General features: G+C 37.4%; 1 protein-coding gene across 1 annotated transcript in view; it reads right to left on the bottom strand.

The window, feature by feature from the left end:
• The window catches only part of ADAMTS19 (ADAM metallopeptidase with thrombospondin type 1 motif 19), a 266,648-nt gene that overhangs the window by 26,629 nt on the left and 213,301 nt on the right, over positions 1–26,718 (bottom strand). Inside the window, exons 17-21 of the mRNA XM_061422888.1 lie at positions 25,823–25,980; positions 21,453–21,606; positions 11,981–12,116; positions 6,590–6,794; positions 3,613–3,765 (exon numbers count right to left, since the gene is read on the bottom strand). Coding sequence (XP_061278872.1) covers positions 3,613–3,765; positions 6,590–6,794; positions 11,981–12,116; positions 21,453–21,606; positions 25,823–25,980 — 806 coding nt within the window. The remainder of the gene's footprint in view (positions 1–3,612; positions 3,766–6,589; positions 6,795–11,980; positions 12,117–21,452; positions 21,607–25,822; positions 25,981–26,718) is intronic.

Below are 26,718 nucleotides of genomic sequence, written 5' to 3' on the forward strand. Positions count from 1 at the left end.
CATATGATTATTTCAACAGTTAACTCAAGCCAGAGCAAGCAACCAGATTGTTTTTGCCTTATTTTTGCCAACTTTCTAGTCTCAATGAAATAAACATTAGCAATGTTTAATAAAGGCTGTATTACATCTACTTCAAAATCAGAGCTAACAATTATATGATAGGAAATTTTTCTTTGGGTATACCTGGATTTATAATTTTTTTCCTCTCAGCTGAGAGCAATTTTTCCCACTGTGTACACAAAATCGTCAAATCGTAAATGCTAGAAATCATATAGGCTGATACAAATGCTGTGAACACAGTTTGAGGCATAAGCCATATTCTTAGTAACCCTCCATTTAGCCAATATTACCTTGGCTCAACAGTGGTCAGTGGCTTTTAGACTGGAAAAATCTGAGAACATATACATATTTTACTGAATTGCTAATGATTCATCAATATTATTGAGGGAGAAGCAGGATTTCAGAGCTTAGACCTTACGGAGAGTCCACTGAATGAACCTGATTAAAGCCAACCCAGGATTTAATTTTAAGTCCATTTAGGTTTATCAAGTGTTTAAAAATATTAGTAGAATTTGAGTGAAACTGACAGATTAACTGACTTCAGAGGACCACAGAGATTGACCCATAATTGCACACATCTTGTTGTTATTCCGATTCCAGGAACACAGCTGATAAAAATAAGAGATCTATGTGTTTCCTCTGTCCATGAATGCTTTAATCACCGAAACTTAATAATCACAGCACCATTCTTTTTCTTGGTAATTATTTTGGGATGGTCTTCATTTGAACATGAAAGTGATACATTAAGGGTAAAACAAGAGGGGAGAAATCAATAAAGCTAGCATGGAGCCACTGGCTTTAATTTGTGCATGCTGTTTGAAACTGTTATGTTGAGACTAAAAAAAAAGAAAGAAAGAAAGAAAACAGCTTCAAGGGAAAGAACAGACATTCATAAAAAGGGTAGAAAACACAGTATAACTGGATCTTCTACATAAGCAAACAAACTGCAACAAACAAAGGTTAAAAGTCACTGAGTAAAAATGAGCATTTATTAGATCTATCCATTACTTTCTTTACTCAAAAAGGCTATTCTAGCTAGGTAGCAATGGAGTAACATAACAAAGATGAATTTAAACTAATTCAATACAAGCCTATTTAAAAACTGTTGTTTAGCTGCTAAGTCATGTCTGACTCTTTTGCCACCCCATGGACTGCAGCACGCCAGGCTCCTCTGTCTGTGGGATTCTTCCGGCTAGAATACTGGACTGGGTTGCCATTTCCTCCTCCAGGGGATCTTCCCTACCATGGATGGAAACCCCATTTCCTGCAGTGGCAGGCAGGTTCTTTACTACTGAGCCACAAGGGAAGTCCTACGTACATGTAAATGGTGGTAAAATTGAAAAAAAATTTTTTTCAGGCTTAGCACAAATCAATGTTTTTTATGATCTCCCCTGTTAATTTTGATTTTGCTTAAGATTTGACCAGAGGCCACAAAACAGGCACATTTATTAATCAATTGCAATAGTATTCGTCATGTAAATAAGATTTGCTAGCCTTATTTCCATATGCAGCAATGTGGGAGCTTAGCATTCTGGGTCACAAATTATATCTGGACCTTCTATTTTTTGTAATAATTTTGCTTTTTATAGTTAACTAGGGATTAACATTTATCACTTAGAATATTTCTATTAATGAAGTTGGAAGAATATTGCTCATTTATTCCAGTCATTTTAAAACTTTTTGTTAGAGCAGAATTATTTCATTTTGGGAAAACATCTAGAATTTCGCTAGCCAAAATAAACAAATGCAGTTTCTACAACTGATCAATAGGTGATCCTTCACATACTCCCGCAAGGAGTACATTCATTTCCTCAACCTAGTTTAAACTTTCAGTGTCAAATGAGGTGTTAATATAAAAATGGATCAAAAATAACGGTGTTATCTATTTTCCTTATTTCACTCTTAAGGAATTAGACACAGAAGCAGTCAATGAGGGAGTCCTAACTGTACCCCATGTTCTTGACTTGCAAGCCATATCTTTCTCCATCACTCTATTTGTCTCTTAGAAGTGGGAACTCTAAAGCCTGAACATGAAATAAATTATTTATGGTCAATTTAGAATTCTCTTTTGTCTAAAGGTTGCTTACTCTGAAGTGTGAAGTTTCCTTATATGGTTCACCAGCTAAAAGCTGCATGGATTGGGTTATTTCCTAATTCTGTAGTCAGGGGCTGATTTACATTGTTGACAAATGTACCTTGTAGAGTCCCAATGTTCAAAGATGTGGAAACAGCACAGTTCAGTGAGAATTCATATGCAAAGTTAATATACAAACTTTCACTGGAGAATAAAGGCATGAAAAATCATAAGAAAATAGATTTTAAATGTCATGGATTTCTTTTTGAGTAATAATGAGGAGGCTGACTAACCAAAGAAAGTTGTACAATGAGAATATTTCTTTCAGAATATCCTTTAGGTTTATTCATGAACAGCTATCACTTGCCCCTCCATGCCATGGCAGGTACCATTTTTTTTTTATTTGTAATACAACAGGGAATTTATAAAGTAGATTTATTATGTCTATTGTAAGCCTTAGAACATTAGATTCCATGATAACAGGTTCAATATAGCAAGGCACAAGGGATCATCTGACTAAAACTTCTAAAAGTTAGTATTTGACAGCTATTTTCACTCAGATATGATCAGAATTGTATCTAAAAACATGGGATTTATTAATACTTTTAGAGTGACTATCTGAGCTATTTTCTACAACCCATAAAGTTCTACTTAATTCATAAATTTTAAATATTACCATTAAATGAATAAACTCACTGTTCACCTGTGAACGAAACTGTGTCTACCTGATTTGAATAAAGGACTTCAAGAATTCTGCTCCTTTCAATTTCTTCTATGTACAATCCAAAATAATGGTGGGGAAAACAATACCCTTTACATATTAAGATGGGAATTCTCTTTGGTCCTGTCATTATCTACCTTACTTATATTTCAAAGGAAATTATCTGGTAGTATTCTACTCACTAGACAAGTTTTTTTTTTTTTTTTTAAGACAAGTTTTATACAAAAAATATTCTGAGCAAAATCAGTATCAACATTACAAGCAGCAAAACAATAATAATATGTAATACTTGTCGAGAGCTTCCTTTGTGTCAAAAATGGTGTTCAGTACTTTACATGTTTCTATCTTACTGATACTTATTATTTAGAACAGTTTTATAGAGTTATTATCATAGACAGAAAAATAGGATTTGGACTGTAGTATTTAATACTCTTGGCTCAGTGGTAAAGAATCCAACTGCTAATGCAGGACATGTGGGCTCTATCCCTGGGTCGGGAAGATACCCTGGAGGAGGAAATGGCAACTCACTCCAGTATTCTTGCCTGGAAAACCTCATGGACAGAGGAGCCCAGGGGCTATAGTCCAATGGGTTGCAAAGAGCCAGACATGACTTTGCAACTACACACGTACATATGTAATACTCTACCTTAGCTCTATCTTCTATGCCTCCTGTACTTCATATCGTGTGGTTATAGTACTCAGGGCAATGCTGACAATACAGAAACTTAATACTGAGAATGTACAGAAAGGTTCTCACCTTAGACCAGTCACCCATCCGCCACACATAGCATTTGGAGTAATCCTCACAGTCTTCAGCCTCCCTGGGTCGGGTGGAGAGGACACATTTCTTTCTAGGGTTAGTACACCTCACAGTCCGATGACGTACACCCTTGCCACACTTGACGGAACACTGGAAAATAACGTCAGAGACTGTGGATAAAGCTGGTGATTACAAGATATAGACTTGATGATCAAATTACATTAGGAACTGGTTCTTATCTCTCATACACCTATCACCTACACAAAGGCCAGAATGAAGGCTATGCCCTAGCATCAGAGGCCAGACAGTGCTTCAGGCACAGTGCTAGAAATGAATGGGTTTCAGGAACACAGGACCATTACTACAGAGAGTTCTGTAACACCGTGATTGCTTATGAAAGACAGATAATTGTGGTCAAAGTGTAAAACACTAACCTAATAACTGACATCAAATTATCATATATAATTATGCAAGTATTTTTGGTGAAGACTTAGTTTGTGTTAGCCTTAAGAAGTGCTTGTAAAAAAATGACAATTTCTAAGAGGATATAAAGTTAAAACAGAGAATATGTAGCAAAAACAAAAGTTTCTTTACATAATTGTATACTTCTAGAAATCATCATTCTAAATGGTTGTTTGGATTGAAAATAAAATTCAGTTCAAAAAGTTCAGTTCATCTCATGAATAACTGATGCTTGATTAACAGGTATGAGGTATGATGCTTGATTAACAGGTATAACTGATGTGATATAACAGGTATGAGGCCTGTAGGATATAACTAACCTTCTCTTTTACATTTATGCTCCCCATTAAGGAACATGTATAAAGCTTCTCAGTCTTACAAGAGTGTGCAGCACTGATTATCTGGACACAGGAACCAAAATGCCATTGGGTATGACAGCTGAGAGGGAGGAAGGGACGAGAGACATGGCAAAACTTGAAAACTCCAATTTATATTTATATCTGGAAAAGTTCCAAAGAAAGAGCTACAGTGATACAGTTAGCAAGGATGTAGCAGCAGATTTCAGCAGTTGTTTTTCTGAAAACTGAAGCATAGAACTCATGAGATTTTAAATATAATACATTTGGCACAAATGAGTCATTGTCTCATAATTTTTAGTTTGTATTTGAATGTCTTGAGCCTTAAGGCAGACTACACGTGTGATTTGGTATTTTAATATTTACATTAAATTTTTTTTTTCCAATGGGGCTTCCCTGGTGGCTCAGTGGTAAATAATCTGCCTGCAAGCAGAAGCCACAGGAGATGAGGGTTCGATCTCTGGGTCAGAAAGATCCCCTGGAGAAGGGAATGGCAACCCACTCCAGTATTCTTGCCTGGAGACTCCCATGGACAGAGGAGCCTCATGGGCTACAGTCCATGGGGTTGCAAAGAATCAGACATGACTGAAGTGACTTAGCACATTTTTTCCAATGGAAACTAATCCTGTTCTATAAATTCAATTTTTATATTAAATAAAAACAAGAGATATTTTCAAGATTGGTATATTACTTTGAGACATATTACTTCTCCCATCTGGTGCCAAAAATCAGTATGTTAGAACATTTCTGACCTAATCCCTCTTGAAGAGTTTGCAAAAGTGTTACACTTAAGATGAAGGTAGGGTATTTCTGTTTCTCTGATGTTCATGTGAATCATTTCTCCAGACTGAACTGATCCATTTTGATGTAAAACTGATATATATCATACATGATGAAGGATCTTTTCAACAAAATCTTTTTTTTTTTTTAATGAATGAAGCATTTATTAATCCAGCATTAATTTGTTCTAATGCTCCGTGTTGGCAGCCGCCACCTGTCTGGATATTTTGTCCAGACCCCTCTGTCCCTGAGGTGTTCAGTTTGCAACCCCCTTCTTTGTCCTTTTCTACCATTTTCAGCCTCGCCAGGGCTTTGAGGACCTGGAAGGCTACGCTCTTGGAGTCTCTACTAAAAAGGCTCGTAAAGCTCAGAAATAAGACAAGAGAAAGATACACTATTTGCTAGTGTGTTTTTTTGGGGGGGAGGTTGGGTTAACTGAAGAATATCCCCAAACCTTATTATCTAAGCTACTCTGTCCTCAATTTTCAAACGAATGGCTACTTACTGCAGCTTGGCATTTTCAGTTTGTCGTTTTTACATCCCAACTAATATTTTGAAATCAAGCATATGAATGTTTCGGCTATGGACGTGCATGCACATGTGTCTTTGCACATGTATATTCGTATACAAGTGTGAGGGTGTTCGTGTACATGCACCCACAAGCCCACCTAAAACGCTTTGGAGTGGCTAGTAAATATAAGTATTGACTGGTGTTAATCATCATGAGAAGACATGTACCACGATAACAAAATAAGCAAACGGTTTGGCACGGGACAAAGCTGTATGCTACACGTGATAAGCTGGCGGGTACATATGCGGTGTTAGGTAGTACTGAGGTCAAATCTCAGGTCCAGCACTTAAGTAGGACTTTAAGTAAACTAATTTCTCTGAGCCAAAGTACTATAAAATGGTGAAACTTAACTTTTCTGCATTGGTGATTAAATATCAAAAAGTTACTAAATACGAGGTAAAAACAGAAGCCCTATTCACAAGAAATGACTGTTAAGTGTTAATATCCTTTCTTCTCCTTTCTCTTCTAAATGCTCAGAGATATAGGATGAGTCAATGTGTATTTTCATATGTGCCCACTATAGAGTATACTTATGGCATAGAAATAAAAAATTTGGATTCTAAAATGTACATAATATATGCTCGTGATTATGTTACGATATTCACAGTATAAAGAGTAAATCGGTGTTTTTCCTACTTTCAAAATTATTTGAAATGAATGTATTCCTTTTATCACCAGAAAAATCAATAAACAGTATTAAAACTGCCATGCAGAGAGACTCTGATTTTGATACAACACAACCTTATACAGGCTGAGAGTCAGAAAGGCAGAAGAAAATGGAGAAGCATCAGGGCAGAGACCATACCTCGGACCACACGCCCGCCTCCCACACAGTCATGCAGTCCTGGCCCTCGCAGCGCTGGGCGGAGGCCGGCTTGGGCCCCGCGCAGTCCCTCTCCCGGGCTCTGGTCAAGGTTCCATTGCTCAGCTGTTGGGTACAGGCCACTTGTCTGCTCTGCATCCCTTTTCCACAAGTTCGTGAACAGGGGGTCCATTCTGTCATCATCCACCTAAAAGTAAAGCAAGAGTCAGTGAGACAAACTAAAAGATATCTACTTACTGCATATTTTGACATGGCTAGAATTGGCAGAATGCTATACATTATGTTTGCACCACTGTATTTTTTTAAATTTAATTTTATTTTTAAACTTTACATAATTGTATTAGTTTTGCCAAATATCAAAATGAATATTTTTTTAACTAATATTTGAGTTTTTTTCCTACGACACCAAGGCTTTCTATTGCTTTGAATTCTCCGTACTTCTTATCTCAGAGCCTTGCTCTTATTAGAATCTCAAAGAACTTATCAGACTCAGGCCCTGTCATCTTGCATGCTTTGCTGGCTACTGCCTGTCCCATTGCCATATTGAGGGATCTAACAAGAATAAAACTGCATAACATAAATGAGTTTGTTCCTATTCTCTGCATTTAGAACCTTCACAATAACCCCACCTGTTAAGTTCTACAACTTCTGCGGCCATTTACAGAAAGGGAAACTGAGGCAAGGGGAGATGTAGTGACTTCCCTAAGGTTACAAAGTTGTGGAGTCAGAAACTGAAATGAGACTGCCGACTACCTCGCAAGGGGACACGTGCAGGTATTGGCAAATAAAAGAAGCCTGTCTTGGAGAACCCCACTTACCTGGGGAAGCAATCACTAATGTTTTATGCCCATCACCTGCAACCAGGTTTTTATGTCTGGGGTGGACCCTCCACGGAGAGCCAAAGTCGCTTCTTTAGGCTGGCTGCTATCTTGTTACAATGTGATCATTAGCATCAAAGTGACAGGCTACATGCAAAGTGAGCTGATTTTAGAGGTTCTCAGGACTTCAATATTATTCTCAGATTTCACTGATTCTGCCAATTCATATGTATTTTAATACATAGATGAAGATCCTTTTTCCAAACAACCATTATGGGCAGTGATGCATCTCTATGCCACTTCCATTTCTAATGAACTGGGATCAACCCTAAGGACCACTCATTCAAACATCTCCCCAAATTTATTTCAGGAAGGAGCCAAGGCCTATGACAGAAAAGTGATTCATAAAATTTTGTTTCTGCATGATTCCTGTCAAAAAAAAAAAAAAAAAAGCCCTCTGGGCCTTTCGGATTATTTAGATAAGCTTATAGGGGGATTTTGGGATTCCCAGGTGGCGCTAGTGGGAAAGAACACCCCTGCCAGTGCAGGAGACATAAGAGATATGGGTTCAGTCCCTGGGTTGGGAAGATCCCCTAGAGGAGGGCAGGGCAACCCACCCCAGTATTCTTGCCTGGAGAATCCCATGGACAGAGGAGCCTGGTGGGCTACAGTCCATAAGTTCACAAAGAGTCAGACAGGACTGAAGTGACTCAGCACACATGCACAGAGGGGGACTTAAACCCCTTACTAAATGATCTACGTAACACTACAGCACAGCACAGGGCAATCAGAAGCCATGAGCATCAAGCTGGCTTCCTTACTATCTGTATTCGTGACACAATACTTAGCAGCTGCTACAGTTCCATGTTTCTCATTTGTTAGTGTTTATTATTATAGTGTCTGACATACAAAAGGCATTGAGTATATAGTATGTTCTATATATGCCAGAGTGTATTTATAATTATTCTTATATTTCTCTATGTTTATCTTAGAACATAAACCATATGCTCAACTGACTTCTAGACCTTTCTATTTCACCTGATGGAACTTATTTATGAAGCATCCACAGCCTAGATCCTTAACATCCAGGTCCAAGACCCTTCCTCCTGGAGTACTTTCTCCATCCATCCCACAAGGACTCTGTTATCCTCTGCCCTCTGTCACCTGGCTTGTGGCAATGCTCCAAAGTTTGAGAAGTCATATGCTCAGGCCACCTAGTTTTTGCATCTGTATAATGGCTCAATCCTAAATGAGTCTATGCTCTTATTTCTAAAAAAGAAGAAAACATCACCATAACATTTGCACTCCAATACTGCCTCTAAGAAAGTTCCTGTCTGCTCGTCTACCAAGTATGATGCAGACCTACCAGTTTGCTATGGAGTCCCCTAGTGGATTTTTCCTAAAGTGAATATTTATCTTCCAAGTTTATTTGTTTCTGCTTCATCTTTCCCCACAAGAATACCTAGGTTATAAGAACAATATGAACCCATCTATGTGTCTTGCCCCTAAACTAGGGAACCAACCATGGAACTACAGAAGACAGTACTGAAAAGAGAAGTATTTACAATTTCATGAAATCTCAAATTTTTTAAATAAAGTAAGTTTTAGAAACCCAAAGTGCAACGATAAAAATTCACTTTTTTTCATTCCTTGGAAAACTGCTGAAAAATAAGAACAAAAATATGTAACACATTGTGTAGTGAAGGAAAACATTTTGTATCTTAGAATTCATCTAATTTGGAATTATCTCATTTTCTTATCTGCAAGACTACTGCTTACACAGTTAGTGCATCAGTGTATTTTCTATATGGTACACAAGTTTACATCAGGCTATTTGGTGACTTTTTCAATAAATGTCAATAGCAATTAGAATGTTTCTCAGCACAGTGGGGGAAAGAAAGCAAGAGGAATGAAAGTTGTGCTATGGCAATAAGTCTTGGCAAGTTTTCCTGTGATGAGTCCTCATAATTGCTGTGTCCATTTCTTGCTTTTCAATATTTTGGTTAACCTCACTGACATTGCTTCCTGGTGGTTTAAAATATACCACCTCCTTTTCCAAGGGAAAGTAGACAATAATCTCTAACAAAAAGAGAGATTCCAGTCTCCAGCTGAAAAAATTTTTCACTCAGAAATGTACTGGCCTTTTAAAACCATTCATTTTACCAAGTCATTATCAGGGCATTTTTCCCCAAGATAGCTGAGGTCAGTGAATGAACAATAACTGGCCTGTACTGTACACTCAATTCTTCACAGACCCAGTATGGAAGTGACAAAATGCCCTAGAGTCCTCAAACCCAGCTCATTCAATGTTCCCGACAGACCAGAAAAAGCCACTGCTCTTTGACCCAGATGGCAAAGCTATATGGTATATAAAACAAATGCTGTTTTGAAACATTTTAATAAATTATTTAACACAAGGTAAATTAGCATTTGATGTCTATTAAAAGGGATGAAAACGAAAAAGATAATTCTTAGGAATAGTAATAATAACAACAAAAAATCCAAGTTCTTTAGCTGACAAGGCAAAAGCTAAAAATTCAACTTCTGTATCTATCTGCTTAGTACCCAATGAAAAAGAACCAAAGACCTGACTCTAGGCAACAATATTTCCCTAGGTCACCCTTTCTGTTGATTAGTACTCTGCCTTACAAAAGCACTTAATTGGTTCACCCACAGAGTTAGGATTAAAAGAATATAGTCTGGCTGGAGCAAAGGGACTGTTAAACATTACTGAAAGTACTTTAGTATACTTTTTTCTTTTGGATATTCTTTTACATATTAATATTCTATTCTTTAGGAGCATATTTTCCCCTGTCAGGGAGGAGGGTAGGATTTTTAGAACATGAATGCAAAGCAAAGAAAAAGTAGTAATCAGCTTTTGATACCTTAAATATACTGAGTCTACAGAAAAGCAAGTCTTGAAATTTCAGCTTTGTAGAGGAAGACAAGATTATCCAAATTCTTTTAAGTTCTCATTAACATAGCATGAGCCAGATATGGAGAGTTTTGCAATAAGCCAGAAACAGAGGGAACTCGGATGCAGTGCTACATCTGATGGGGGAAGGTGGAGAGGAAAAGAGAAACCAGAGGAACTGAGCATTAGCCTATGTGACACTAATTCCCAGAGAGATTACTGAAGACAGAAAAAGCCTAAATATAGTTAATTGGCAGCTCTCCTGCTCCTTCTCCTTTAGCTCCCCATACATTGTGGTGGAAGGTCACGAGGAAGCTTATCTTAGAGAGCACCCCAAAGCTACGAGTTCTCTGAATATCCGAGATGTATACATTCACTGTGACTCCACTGCAGAAACTACTGGGACAGGAGATCAATTGTTTGACTCCCTACGAACTCATGCATACACCCTAACTCACTGAGCTTCAACAAATCTCTGAGTGTCAGGATAGAATAAAAGTCTGTGTCTCCAGATTCCAGAGAAATCAACCCAGCCTCAGACTCTTTTTGTCACTCTATCCTTCAAAGCTGTGAGGACGAATGACACTGGGGCTGAGTCCCACTCAAGCCCAACATCAATTTTTATATGAGACCACAGTGATTTTTTCAGGAGCCCCGTGCCAGAAACCATTCTGCACAGCCTTGCTCCAAAATCATGCTTAGGTTCCATTCACCCATCTCTGATGGTTACTAAGGGGTATCCTTCCTTCTACATCACTTTAAGCTGCTCAGCATGGCTGTTCTATCCCCTACTCATGGGTTTCTTGCCTGCCTTGTTGCTTGTTACTCACTGAGAAAGTCACAGGGGACCAAAGGAACCAATTTTCTAATAGCTAGGACCCAGGTCAGGAATCTGGTGATCAGAGATGAAGAATCAGCTTGTCTCTGGGGCAAAGAAGTGAGAATCTAAACTTGGGGGCCAGAAGGACCAAATGCTCTCATTGTTGTGTCAGGGACTGGGTCCTGGTCAGTCCCACTTTATTTTATATCATCATTGGCAGGTCCTAACATACCATTTTGGAGAAGGCGATGGCACCCCACTCCAGTACTCTTGCCTGGAAAATCCCATGGACGGAGGAGCCTGGTAGGCTGCAGTCCATGGGGTGGCTAAGAGTCGGACACGACTGAGTGACTTCCCTTTCACTTTTCACTTTCATGCATTGGAGAAGGAAATGGCAACCCACTCCAGTGTTCTTGCCTGGAGAATCCCAGGGATGGGGGAGCCTGGTGGCTGCCGTCTATGGGGTCACACAGAGTTGGACACGACTGAAGCGACTTAGCAGCAGCAACATATCATTTTGGAGAATTTGGGAATGAGTAGTTGAATTCAGCCAAATAGTTAGATTTCTGAAGAGGTGACCAACAGGTTACCAAATAATTTTAACTACTCCTTCCTTATTCAGTTAGGAGTTGTTTTCACACTGTGAGCAGTAGATAAGGTAGACATCAATCCTAGCCTTGCTTCTCCAACACCCGTTCCCTAGAGTTGATTACGCTCCTTTCTTAGACCCTGCTTATTTAAAGCCTTTCATTTTGGTACACAACACACTGTACTGCTTTTAAGACACTGTGATTCTTTAATGAGTGTTGAGACAGGTTTACCTTGTTTGGCATGGCTGCTCGTTGCACTTGCGAATCTGTGGCTCTGGCTTTGTTAAGTACTTGCATTTCTTGTTATCCACAATGCTGATATTTTTGTTCATGATTTTTGTGCAAGACACTGTTGTTTTCCTTTCTCCTGAAAAGAGCAAATAAACATCAAAAGAATTGTTATTATAGGCCTCTATGTGATGGACTTAGGAGGTATTCTTAGGCTTGTACTTTTCATATGTTAAACAAATTTTAGATTAGATCAATGAAAATGATATTATTTATAATGTGCAAAACAAAATGTACCTCTAGGCTTAAGTAAGATGAATAATATTTTTTTTTAATTGTTAGCAACTAAATGGAAAGCTTTATAATACAAAAAGATTATGGTAGCATGAGTTGATAAAACATTAATTAAAGATACTTATAAAGGACTGTATCATCTTTTAGCATTCAGTGGTGGAAAGCTGTATTTTTATAAAGTCTCTGTGCTGTCACAAAAGCACATAAACACATAAACACTCATATAAACGTGTGAACATTTTATCACCTGGCTGTACAGCATGGGGGTAAGTTTTAGGAGGTAAGCTTATTTCGAGTATAACTCAAATCTTTTTTGTCACTTTTGGTAAAAAACCCAAGAATTCAAGAAATACTCCCTAATGATTATCCTGTTCTCTAAGAAAAACCATGGCAGTTTTCCCATTTTTCACAAGATTTCAGAAAATGGGCTTTTTTCCTTTCTCTGGTAAGATGAAGTTTGATTATAAGAGGTAAAAATGACTATTTGTACGTGATACTCATTTCGCTCAGAACCTTGTAAGCACTCTTACTTGACAACACTTATATTATTTCATCTTACACTGAAAAAGCCAACTACATATGTGTTGATTCTCTTTTCCTAAAACAGTCTAAATATCTATATAGGATTTAATAATCAAATGTAACTTGTTTGACCCTATAAAATAATTAAATCAGTCAATAACTGTAAAGCCAGACAGGTCATGAAGGATTAAGGAAAAAAAAAAATCACAAGTCTTTGTATCACTATTGAAGGGCCCATTAGTTAGGGTCCTATGACTGTCATGCAATAATAATTAGGAAACTCAGAGAAGCAGAAATGACTTACAATGTTAAGTTTTCTTCACAGAGAAAACCAGCCTTACTAGGTAGCGGTTACCTAAATGTGAGAATTCAGGAAATTTTTGGTCAACATCTGCCTAGTTTCCCTATGCTTCAAGTGCTCTTTTATGACCTGACCCAGATAATGAATAGATATTACACAAATTTTGTATAATGCTAGCATATGTATGTATTATTTCTACATGACAATGATGCTTACCTAAATGCAGGATTAAAATAAATGTTGCTTTTTTGAAATATTTGTTTTAAAATCTAATTTAAAACCTCATAGTCATAAGGCACTCTTTTACAGACTAGATGGAGTTGTCTAAATTAATTTACATTTAATGCTTTTCACAACCACAGCACAGAAGGATGACAATCAGACAATATCCAGAAAGCTTTTGCTGAAATTCACTGTAGTCACGGAATGAATAACTCAGAGCTAATTATACTGCATTTTTTCATTTACTCAGAAAGCGTCTAACTTTAGTTATGCTGGCCCAGAGGTGACATACTGAGCTAATGACAAAAATCTTTCAAGTACTGATATATCGAAAAAGATACAGGTATTGGCACCAATACGTGGAGTGCCTTACTGGTGTTCTAACAAAGTATGAAGCTGTGTGAGTAAGAATTGGGACATTTCCATCCACACTGTAGCAAATAAGCTCATATAGTAAGTTTTTTGGCAGACAGAAGAGGGTTTAGCCCTACTTTTAAAAAATTTCATTGAACAAAAACAAAAGAATCAAGGGGGAAAAAAAATCTAATGCTCAGCTACAGTCACATTATGCCTATGAAAATACAACCAGGATCCTAAAGCCATATGGAAATGTTATTGTTTGATTTTTTTCTTTTATATATTTTTATGTCCCAGCCAACACAGGAAATTTCCATTCTAGCATCTAATAGCAGTATTTACAACGCATCCAATACTGTGGAACCAAGGGACGAACAGAAAAGTGATGAAGTAACTGGCCTTCTGCCTGAATCTTGAGTAGATGCAAGCTGTTGACAGTGTATTATTTGCTTTATGGCAATTAACTTCATCTCTGGGTCATTCCCGCTAAATTATTATTGGGGAAATCTGTTTTGATGTTCTAAATTAATTATAAACCAAATACAATAACCATTACGAATTCATCTTATCACCAAATTTGGGCAAAATTTTAAAAGGAAGGGTAATTTTTATTTACTGATTCTTTGTTCTCTGAAGACAGTTAACAAAAACTAGATATTATGTTGTGTTCCTTCTTTTCCAGTCTCAGAGATAAGCTGGTATTTTTTTCTATGCTAGGTATTTAATCCATAAAATGGCTATTTCTAATAGAACTCTATTCTACTCAGGTAGATCACATTTCTAAAACCTGCATCATGTATGTGGAAACAGTTTGAGGTGTAGGTTGAGTATTTCAGGATGCATAACTGAAATTCTCTACATGTTATAGGACATTTCAAACTTTTTCTTTGAAAAATTTCCTTTTATTTTTGAAATAATTTTTTACCCACATCTACTTTGGGAAATAAGAGGATCTGAATACCCTTTATCCAATTCCCCGCAATGGTAATGACTTGCAAGACTATACTACAGCATCACTACCAAAAGACTGACATTGATATCGTCAAGATGTACAATATTTCCATCCCCACAAGAATCCCTTCAGTTACCCTTTTAGAGCTACACTCACTTCCCCTACCATCCACCAGTCAGTTTAGTCCTGGCAACTACTAGCCTATTCTCCATTCCTATGATTTTTTTCATTTCAAGAATGTTTTGAAAATATCACACACGGTGTATAACTATTGGGGACCGTATAACCCAGCATGATCCCCTTGGAGGCTCATCTTCATTGTTATATCAATCATTTGTTCCTTGTTATTGACAACTAGTAATTCCTGCTGTGAATGGACCACAATTTATTCAACATATCATCCATAGAAAGGTAAGTACATTCCAAACTTTTCACTAAAATTGGGGAACTCTATATGAAAGACTCTATGTATTCATTTGTCTTCACAATTTTCTCTTATAATTTTTAATTAATATAGTTCCTATTAAACTAACAATGACTAGCAAGCAACTAAGCCAAAAGTAAAACTAATTAAATGAGGAAAAAGGTCTTTTCTCTGAGTAGAATGTAGAATGCTGCTAATTTTTCAAGCATACATTTTTTAACTTGAGCAGCTTCTAAAATCATGTCATGTCCCCTCATTCTCAGTCATTCTGTTTACATTTCTATAAAACATTTTTCCCCACAAGGTTTGGGCTTAACATTAATAGGACAATTTCATTTTTATTTTAATGAAAAAAAAAATGTATTCTGCATTGTTCCTAACACTCAACAAATAATCCAGTCTGATCTTGTCATTTCCATACACACAAATATTTTAATGGTACCCCCTAACTTTCAAGTTAAATTTAACTTGAGTGCCTAACACTTTAACTGGCCTGGCCTCTCTGGCTCAGAAAACAGGAAAGAGTTACTGTCTTTGCTTTGTTTTCCTGTTAACAAGCAACAAAATGAAACAACTGATGTGGGCTTCACTTTCCCTTCTTTTTACTGTTCCTCTTCAAGCAGATCCAGTAGAGGTTAATTTAACACCACACCTTTCTGCTAAGGAAGCTGAATGTCTGAGGGGCAAACTGAGGCCAGATAAGTGAAGGGACCTGTTTGTTCTCTTATTAAGAATATCAAACAACTTCATATCTGGTGTGTACTTCATTAGTCTTTATATTTTGAGTGCCTAACATCTTCACAAACTGGCTTCTACTTTTTTATGTCAAATAATTTCCCACAGCTTGATTCTCATATTTTGCCCCTGACTAATAAACATTCTCGCTAACCTCAGGGCCTTTGCACTTATGCATATCCCTGGAAGGCTTTCTACAGCTCTCCGTACATACTCTGTATGGTGCTTGTATTATTATCTAACCCCTACCAGGGAGGACAGTAAATTCTCTAAAAACAAAAAGTACTCATCTCTGAATCATCCAGCAAAAGTACAAGTACAGTCAGTATTGGTAAAGGGATCACTAAATGAAATAGAAACATGTAATTCAAGCCCAAAGCAGTTGCCACAGTAAGAGAGTCATCTCAACATCGTGTTTCCTAAAACGGTAAAAAAATCATTTGCAAACTCAATGACCAATTATGGGGAATAATTATATACAGCAAATCAAACAAACGGATTATCATTTTGGTGTTACAATTCAATGTTATAAAGAGTTTACATGAATACAACTGTTCCTATTAATTTATTTAAAGAAACTAGGACATGAAATGACATGAAATATTATTGAATCCAAATAATGCAGAGAAGAGCAAACATATATTTTGGTGCATTTTCTTTGGCAAATAACATTTACATTGGTACAAGCAAAGTGCCTGTGAAAGGGAAAAGCAGAAAAAATCCAGCACCCTTAATAAGATACAGGCATTTGTATACTGAGAGATTTCCTCAGTTTGGACCCAAAGGCTTGGGTGCATCCAGGGACTGACCATGGCCAAGGAGAGCCGTGTCTAGAGGATATCACAATGCAAGGCTAAGAGCATAAAAGTCCTAAGTTAGCAGGATTTGGATTAATGTGAAGAATGTGGAATGTTGACTTGTTTTTTCCCCTTCAAAGTGTTCAGATTTTCTAAAAGCATATTTAACTCTTCATTTATTTCAAAACAGGTTATTAAATTTGAGGGCCTTCATTCTAGGTTTTATGTCATTAATTCACCTACTAGATTAAAAATGAGACTTAGAGTAATGCAGTTACTGTATGTAGTATGCAGAATGTGGATTTCACAAAAAAACCTTCAGCTATTATGGAATTATAGATCGCTACTGCCTCTGAAGATCAAGATCATTTCAAACAACCTTTTATTAAAAAAAAAAAATCCTTTATCCACTGACCTGTACTTCTGAGATGCCAAAATAAATTTAAAATATTCCTTCAAAGATTTTTTAGATATTTTAGAACACCAACGCAAAGTAAATATTTACTTCACAAATATGTTTTAAGATGTTTGAAAATAAAAGGACCAATATCAATGATCAGGGCTGAAGTACAAAGTGATACATCTATTTGAAGTTTTCTAGGAGTATGATTTCTAAGATTGTGATGAAAAGTGTACATGTTAAAAACTTCTGGAAAAATTTACTTAAGATCACCAGCATTACTGGATATTCTAAAGTAATATTTCTTCTAAAAGAAGAAAATTTTTTATCTCAGACTTTTCTTATAATAACTTGTATCAATAAATTAATAGACACACATAATAAAGGAACTCTAACGGGTTATTTTAAAACTTAGAGATATTGATATAAAAGATCATGATAATAAAAATTTAGCTACTGGAAACTAGGCATTTTAAAAAAACATTTCTTGTTCCCACTTATTGCTGGAGTGTAGTTCCTTAAAATTGTGTTTAAAAAAAAAAAGAACACCTATGTCAAACACTGAAATGGTATACTGCCCTGTGATAATTTATTTGCTCGTTTTTGCTTAATATTCCTATGAAGTAGAATAGTCTTATTATTCTTCTTTGCTGCTGAAGATAAATTTTGCCTGAATCTGTTTCCAATGTTCTGTGCTTTGAACTAACTCTCATTTAATTCATGAATATGCTGAAAGGTTACAAAGCTCTTTCTGGCTATAAAATCGACAAAACAGAGTCAGAAATGATGCGATTCTTGAAACCCTGTCCATCCACTTTATTTATGAACTGCAAAGGAAAATAATATCCAAATGCCCAGAAACATTTTGGCACTGAAATGAATATACATTCTATTAACATAGTCAGAGATAATTGAAAACTGTTGACTAAACACAATGGAACAGATCTGAGAGAGAAGGTCTGTTCAAGTGCAAGTCATATAGAAGTTGCTTATAATTAGGACTTTTATAAAATAAGCTGTTTGAAATAAAAGTAAGGACATAGCTAAATTTTTATTTAACAGATTAAATAAAACGTCTCTTTGAATCCAAAGAAAACCTATGTAATCTTTTTAAGGGACATGCTATGTTTTGTGGGATGAAATCACTAAATCCCTGAGCTGCTCCTGAAGGAAGTGGATGACAAAGAGGAAAGAAGATCTGAACTCAGGAGTCCTGGACTCTAATCTTGGCTCCACTCCCACTGGACATGTGACCTTGCAAAGGCACTTAATCTCTATGCACTTCGATTTTCTCACATTAATAATTATACAGTCATGCTTAAGAATATCTAAAAGTCCTTCTGACTTTGAACCTAAAGTAACTTATACTGAACTTCTATTTCTTAAAGCCTAGCAAGTGACAAAACATATTCTAGGCTGTATGATTTTGGAAAAAAAAATTTAACCCCCAAATTTTCTTGTTTAAACTGAAGACTGACAAGTTCTATATGTTTACTTCTGAAGCTTTTACTAGACCACAATTACAGCTGAGTGAAAAAAAAAATGAGGATAATAAAATTCACTGGGCAAACATTTTCCTGTCTAGAGTCTCAAATGTAAACAGATTTTAACGACTGCCTTTCGGTGCAGTAATAGGAACCAGCAACATTTTCATTGCTCAGTTTCCTCATGACTCACCATGGGATGGTGGCTGGTCATTCTTGTCTGAGTTATACTAAGGAAGGAAGAACTCTGTGGATTTTCACTTTAAATGTTTGTTTCTATCTGTGTTTTGCTTTTTTATGGAGAGGGGATGTGAAGCAGAGCCCCTTAAGTGCTATGGGCCCTGGCATCAGTAAGAAATGGGTGAAGTGGAGGCACAGGAATTTGGGTGTACATGGGAACATCCGCAGGAGAGGACCAGAGGAGACAGGATCGAAGTTACATGGTGATAATGGGGCCCTGAAGAACTACGGCCAATGGAAATTTCATTGTGCCAAGGATGACTGCTGCTGCTGCTGCTGCTAAGTCGCTTCAGTTGTGTCCGACTCTGTACGACCCCACAGACGGCAGCCCACCAGGCCCCCCTGTCCCTGGGATTCTCCAGGCAAGAGTACTGGAGTGGGTTCCCACTTCCTTCTCCAATGCATGAAAGTGAAAAGTGAAAGTGAAGTCGCTCAGTCGTGTCCGACTCTTCGCGACCCCGTGGACTGCAGCCCACCAGGCTCCTCCATCCATGGGATTTTCCAGGCAAGAGTACTGGAGTGGGGTGCCATCGTCTTCTCCGAGGATGACTGCTACAAGCTTTTAAATTGTGACTAGAAATTCTTTTGTTATAATTACTCTATAACCCCCAGGAGCAAAGCCTGCTCTGTATAATTTTCCCCTTCCTGGCCTACCACATTGCCTTTACTCTGGGGCCGTGTGTTCCTGGAGTTGCAGAGTTCCAGGGGAGAGTTCCAGAGCTCCAAGTGCTCTAGCAAAAGCAGCTACTCCCCTGTCTCTGAAACTCTGGATGTTCCCGGCACCTTTTTCTCCTGTCTCCTGAAGAAACCACTTCTTGCTTTCTCCATGGTCGCCAGTGGGGTGGCCATTTTCTTGCTTACACTCCATACTTTTGCATCTAGAGGCAGACCATTCCCCTTTCTTCCTAAACCTACAGCTTTGGGGCAGACCATGCAGTGCCGTCCCCTTCTTGATGCAGCCAAACACCAACCCCTGGATCAATCTCCCTTTTCTCTCTAAGAGTTTACACTCCTGGATTATTGTTCTATTTTCCAATACTGCTCCCTATACATTTTTGTTTGGTTTGTTTTTTTAATTTTTTGAACTTTTACTTTTGTACTGGGGGATAGCCAATTAACAATGTTGTCATAGTCTCAGGTGAACTGCGAAGAGACTCAGCCATACATATTCATGTATCCATTCTCCCCAACACCGCTCTCATTCACTCCTCCCACTAATGCTGAGCAGAGCTCCGTGTACTATACAATAGGCCCTTGTTGGCTATCCAATAACACAATTCTTTTTGTAATTACTATAGCCATTTGAATGATTCTTCAACACCGAGGATTCAGTTCCAGGCTCTCTTCTCATCCCAAAGATGTGTCCTTTCACTTCACTGAAGCCACTAACTCTCCTGGTCTTGTTATTACTAATAACTATATCCCCTCTATACTCTCAGCTCTATTTTCTGTCACCATCTCCTGTATTTCCAGCCCTCTTCTTAAGTCTAAAAATCTTCTGAGTCTAAAAGTTCTTTAACCCCACCAGGCCCTAAAATTCATTAGTTCTACCACCATTTGACTGTCCTCCAAGTCCTTCATCATATCTTTGCTTTTCTCCATATACAACTAAATTCCATGGTCAATCATTTTCAGCTCCTTACATACAACCTCAGGTCAAACGTATTCTCCTTTTATTATACTCACATGGCAATTCCGAAACTTACACCACGAGTACATCTCCATGCTATACATACCTGGAGGGTAATGTACCACTCCGACATAAGTGTCCAGCTGGATTCATGAACATCAACTTCAGATGGACCATCAGTGCTACCATATGGTCAAAACAAGTACCATTTCATTCATTTTCTTTTTCTCTTAAGTGGCCACTTCACATTTCCTCTCTTTTCAAAATTCCAACATCTCCTTTTCCACCTTTAGTCCCAGAAAAATGGACTATCTTGATAAAAATAGATGCAACCAAAAGGAGTACCACTGTAAGTTTCCAACAACTGATTTTGTTCAAAATACTGTCTTTTCTCCTATTACTAGGCTATCTATACTTCTTTCTGAAGCCCTATTCTATTCCATCCACCTTGCCAACTTAAGACATCACTCCAGAAATGTTTTGCTCTCTCCTTTGCCTCACTAGTTTTCTGTTCTGTTCTGTTCTAGAAAACATACACTGGCAAGCAATCATGTATAATTCTCCTCATTAAAAAAAACAATAAACTCTTTGACGCATATTCCTCTCCAGCTAATGCCACATTTCTCTGCTTTATTCTTTCAACAACATTTCCTGTTACTGTGAATCCTTTCTTCAATTCATCACATGCTATTTTCTCCACTCCACTTAGTCTTTTGGATACTTATTTTAATGTTTTGTTGGTTCCTTCTCATCTGTCTGAACTCTAAAGGACATAGTGTCCCAAGTACAAATAAAAGTGTATGAATATCATATAACAACCTGCATGATGCACAGGGCAGCCCCCATAAGTGTTAGTACTGATGAAAAGCAATGCAGTGAGTAATCATATTGAGTGAGATATGCAACAACTGTAAACAGCCTTTCTTTAATTCATGCCAGATTTTGTTGCAAAATAGTTCAGGCATTTAGACATGAAACATGTTTCAAAAGACTTTCAATTTCCAATCCTTCATGGAGTTTGAAATTTTAGATAAGGGATTATGGATCTGTCTTAACTGTCAACAGTTAAATTGGAAAACAGCTATTTTGGAAAGATAAATAATGAAAAATCCTTCACCTCCTCCACATGTGGCATCGCAATCTTCCCAGCCTGTGTGTGTCCACATGAAAAGGGGTTCAGGTGCTTTGGAGCTCTGATTCTCTGGAGGAGGGTCTGATGGGATGGTGTATTCATAGTGGAGACCATAATTCTGGTCTTGAAACAGCAGCACCTATAATATACATAGAAGGGTTCAAAGCAGACGGGTCAAATCAGAGCATATTCAATGTGAAACATAAAATTACGGATATGGACACCTTAAAATGCTTTTGTAAGGTGTGCATGTTCCTTTCATGCATAGTAGATCTGTGACCTTATCACTTAAATGCAGAAACCGTCCTACTTCTGTAAACACTGGAATTATACACTTACCTCTGAGCTAACGGTGGTATGAAAAAATAGCCCATTTGAATGAGGTCAGAGATATCATATTATTTTCTCCCAAGTTAATAGGCTACACAGTCTTCCAAAGCATGGTACATGTATGAGATGACTTTAGTAGGGGGGGACAGGGACATGTGTCCTATATAACATCAAAACATAATCCACGATCTAGTATCAAATGAAGCCTTTTCACTCATATTAGAAAAATATGAATGATAAGTACCTGTGTCAACAGAGGAAGAGGACAGAAGACTTTGGGAGTCATTTCACTCCATAAGGGGAAGAGACCTTCTAAGCCAATTGGAGAACAAGAATATTATTCCATGTATGCTTATAGTTAAGCTTTAATTTTGGCAAGGTTACTAACTTTTCATTTACAGTAAAGATCATTTCCTTTGAAAAGAAATTTATGTTAAAAAAACTTTTAAATGCAAAGTAACTTAATGGTACAGTTATGTACATGTATGTAAACAGCACACGTATGTAAACAGTATAAATCATAAAGGACGTATGAGAATGGTTGAACTGCGGGTTACACTGGACTAAATCATAAGCAGTAACCATGTCTGTGATGTTATCCCATAGTACACAATATCAAGCTTAGAAGTGTATCATCATGTATGGTGCAACCATACATATTTTAAATTAAAAAAAAATACATGAAATATACTCATTTAAAATAAAAGAATGAATGAGAATATATGTTTCTTTATAAATTCATTTCCATCAAATATGTCAAACAAGCCCATGGGATATATGACATCTATGGATCTGAGGATTTATGGAAAAGTGAAAGTGGCTCAGTTGTATCTGACTTTTGAGACCCCATGGACTATACAGTCCATGGAATTCTCCAGCCCAGAATACTGGATTGGATAACCTTTCCCTTCTCCAGGGGGATCTTTCCAACCCAGGGATCAAACCCAGGGCTCCCGCATTGCAGGTGGATTCTTTATCAGCTGAGCCCCAAGGGAAGCAATCTATATAACATGATGTGATATATAAAAATATATATATTTAAATTTTAAATTTTATTCAAATATTAGAGAATTTTGATATTTAATCTATATCAAGGTAGTTGCAATGATAGGTTATAGAGCTAACATTTAATGGGGAAAAAAAGGAGTCCAAGGCTATTTTTTTTTTACTTTTTTTCCTTAAGATTTTGCCTCAATATATTAACAGAAATACTATGACACATTTTAATATGTGGATTGAGGAATTAGTTTGATGGCATTATGAATCAACTATCAGCAATAAAAATAATACTTTTAAAAGTCACATATACGTAACATGCTGGATACTGATTGTAAGCACATGACAGTGTTTGACTTTAAATATCTCATTTCATGTTGCTGGTGACTTTTCAGCTCAATAAGCTAAAAAAAAAAGGGGAGAGAGATGAAGTCACCTTGTTTATCAACCAGACCAGACAATTACATGATTTTTAAATTGATGAAATGAACATATAAATAGGTTATCTGTCAACTTATTTAATTACATGGAAACATGTCTGTTTTTCTTAAAAAACTACCTTTTCATTAATAGGACATTTGATTGTCCTTGAACATCTAATTCCATTAACATAAAGACATTAGTTACAAAATCATTAGCTCTTTCTTAAACCATCTGAATTTGGCAGCATTCTTTGCAAGAAGGAAAGTTACAGCTGAGGGGCTCATACTGAAGCATGGCACAGAAGGTATTGCCTTTCAAAGTTCAGTACCGGCTTTCAATCTGTAATAGTCATTAAAGAAAAATATCTTTAGAAGTGCAGTTTCCTTTGGATTACTGAATAAATCCAGGTCACATAGATGCCTTCTTTTAGACATAGTTCACTGACTTTAATTATGTTTCATGCTTCCAGGAAAAACCTTGGTAATTACCAGTCAGATTAAGGATTCTGCAGCAAGGAAACTCCCTCTGCCCAACAGTAAGGTCTCACATACACTGTTTTAAATTTTGAATTAGAGGCTCACTAAAAGAGCCTCAGTCTTGTTCCATAAAAATATGTAGGTGACACTCATGTAAGGGAGGCAACATGATGGCATTTTCAGCAACCAAATCATTAAACATATGTTTGTTGTTGATAATATTGTTATTCTAAGTGACCCAATCATGGAAAGAGCCAGGTATTGGTCACATGATGTTTGTTTAGTCATTTTTCCCCCTCTCTCCAGATGGCAGAGGGCACAGAGTGGAGTTTCCAATTCAAATTACAGGATCCAAAGTAACTGCGGGGAGATGAACAAAACATTATTTGAAGTGTATGCGTAATTACGATCCAAAGCTCTCGGGTATAAAGAACTTAGGTTTGATCTTTGTATCAGGAAAGGCAGCACAAAAGATGGATTAACATCTAGTTTATTCAAAGCAGGGAAGCCTGGAGTGCTGCAATCCATGGGGTCACAGAGCTGGACGTGACTGAATCACAACAACAAAGTCACTTATTAGGAGATACTGAGCACAGTACTTAATCCTTTAAATATTTAGTGTTTTCTAAATCTGTAAAATGGAATAATAATAATACATATCACACGGTGTTATTTTGAAGATTAAATGCCATAATGAATGTAAAGCACTTCTGGACAGGGTCTGCTCTCAGTGCTTGATGAATGGTGTATATTATTACTATTATTAAGATTTTGAACAGAAGGCCTCATGGAACTCACCTCGCTCCCTTTATGCATCCCTCCCTTCATGCATTCTTGGTAAAGCCTATTGACTGCAGTTCTACAAAACAGTCTTACTTGAAATGTGGTCAGTGAACCAGTAGTAGTGGCAGACCAATGACATTAACAAGAACAAGACCAAGAACCTCAGGTGATCTGCAGGCACATTCAACTCGGGAAAAGCAAATGGGCCAATGAGATTTGAACCTCTGGCACCTAGACTGGCAACACAGATGTCTCCAGTTGAGGACAAATTCCACTTAAACTGTTTGGAGATATTAAACAGTATGGCACATCACACTCCAAATAAACAGTCAGTTGACTGTGTTTTACAGTCGTTTTTATGTGTGGACTCAGATGTTGAAGTGTGTGAATCTCAGACTTTGCCACCAGCATGAAAAGCACACTAGCTGTGTAGTCAGTCCTCTGGCTCCTGAGTCATCAGCACTGAATGCCATGATCAAGGACAAAAAGGGCAAGTGAACCTGCCAGCCCATGGGTGCAGAGCCCCAGTGTCCTGATTGGTTTGCTCCAAACTCAGACCTAGTCTTCTGCTACGTGGTAAAGAAACTTATTATCCCAAACATTCAAGTTATCATAATTTTTTACAGGAATCACTTAACCTAGTAAGAACACAACAGGTAATTGGAAGCCTTGTTAAATATTTATCAAGTGTTTTCCCCAGGGACCAATATCATTTTTCTCAAGGGCATTTTATATAGATTCAGGTGGTACCCATTTCACAGATGTATGAAATGCGACAGCTTGCCATGCAAGCATGGATGCTAAGTTGCGTCAGTCGTGTCCGACTCTTTGCGACCCTATGGACTGTAGCTGGCCAGGCGCCTCTGTCCGTGGAATTCTCCAGGCCAGAAAACTGGAGTGGATTGCCATGTTCTCCTTCAGGGGATCTTCCTGACCCAGGGATCGAACCTGTCTCTTATATCTCCCGCATGCGCAGGCGGGTTCTTTACCACTAACAGCACCTGGGAAGCACTCTGATCTTTACAGGCATCTACTCTGATCAGTAAACATATGCTTTTAGGGAAGGAGGAACCTTATTGCCTGCTAGTTTACCTCTACTGTGGGCTGAGAATTCTCTAAAACATCATGTCCCTTTTTAAAATGTAAAATTTTCTTTTCAATTAAAACATTTCCACTTTTAGCCATCTTGATTTCAAACACACATAAAAATCCCCCTAAAATCCCACCTCTTAAGTAACTTTAAATATCTACTTGACAATCCAAATTTGGAAGAAAGAGAAAGCATAGTGGGAATGTCCTTTGTCATAGGAAGCTGATTATGCAGTGTTATGGATTCATCCCTCATACCAGGAGGTGTAAAGGCGTTGTAGTAGGACCTTTGGCGGAGATCTTCTCCCAGAGGCCTCGTCTTACATAATGGACAGTAGTTCCTGCTATGTTGAATGCTCCAGAGTGTTCAATCTTCCAGTCACTGTTAATAGACTGTTTTCCAGTGTCTCGGAGAGCTATAAAGAGGTTATAAAATATTATGAGATTAGCAAGTCAGCATGATCAATCACTGTCCCTTTTGCATGATTTTGTTAAAAGCATTTCGTGCATTTCTAAACTAAATGGTCAATACTCCCTGATGTAAAATACGAGGCATCTCCACTTTGGGAAAATCTATAATCACAGCAAATGCCACAGGAAATTCTCCTTCTCTCCTAAAGCTGCCCACTACCATGCAGTCACATTCATCTTTGTCTCCTCAAAACTTCCATTGAACACTTGATGTCTATAACCTTATTTTGTCCCGTAGTCATTTATTCTTTAACATATTAAGGTTAGAGGTGTCTGTGTTGTCTATGCAATGATTCTATGAACAACGTGAGGGCTAGTACTACATCTTATACATGCTCTGTAACTCCCATGCTACCCAAGAAAAGGGTGTGATGACAGAAAGATCATTAAATAGCACGTTAACTAACAGCTCAAAATGAGAGTTATGTTCAACACAAAACAATTCAAATATAATGTGTTTGTTTTAAAAACAGAACTCAGGACCTTTTAACATTCCTAGTTTGTGATTTACTGTGTACAAGAATAGATATAAATGCTAGTTCTGACCCATAAACAGCCATCATTTATGCGAATTGTACAGAATAATTTTGTTTACCTATAATTTTTCTCTTTCTCTGTTTTGACTTGATTTGTGCGGCAACTTACATAAGATCCATAACATAGAAATGAGATGCTATGATAAC

Source organism: Bos javanicus, chromosome 7 (assembly GCF_032452875.1).
Source record: "Bos javanicus breed banteng chromosome 7, ARS-OSU_banteng_1.0, whole genome shotgun sequence".
Lineage (NCBI taxonomy): Eukaryota > Metazoa > Chordata > Mammalia > Artiodactyla > Bovidae > Bos > Bos javanicus.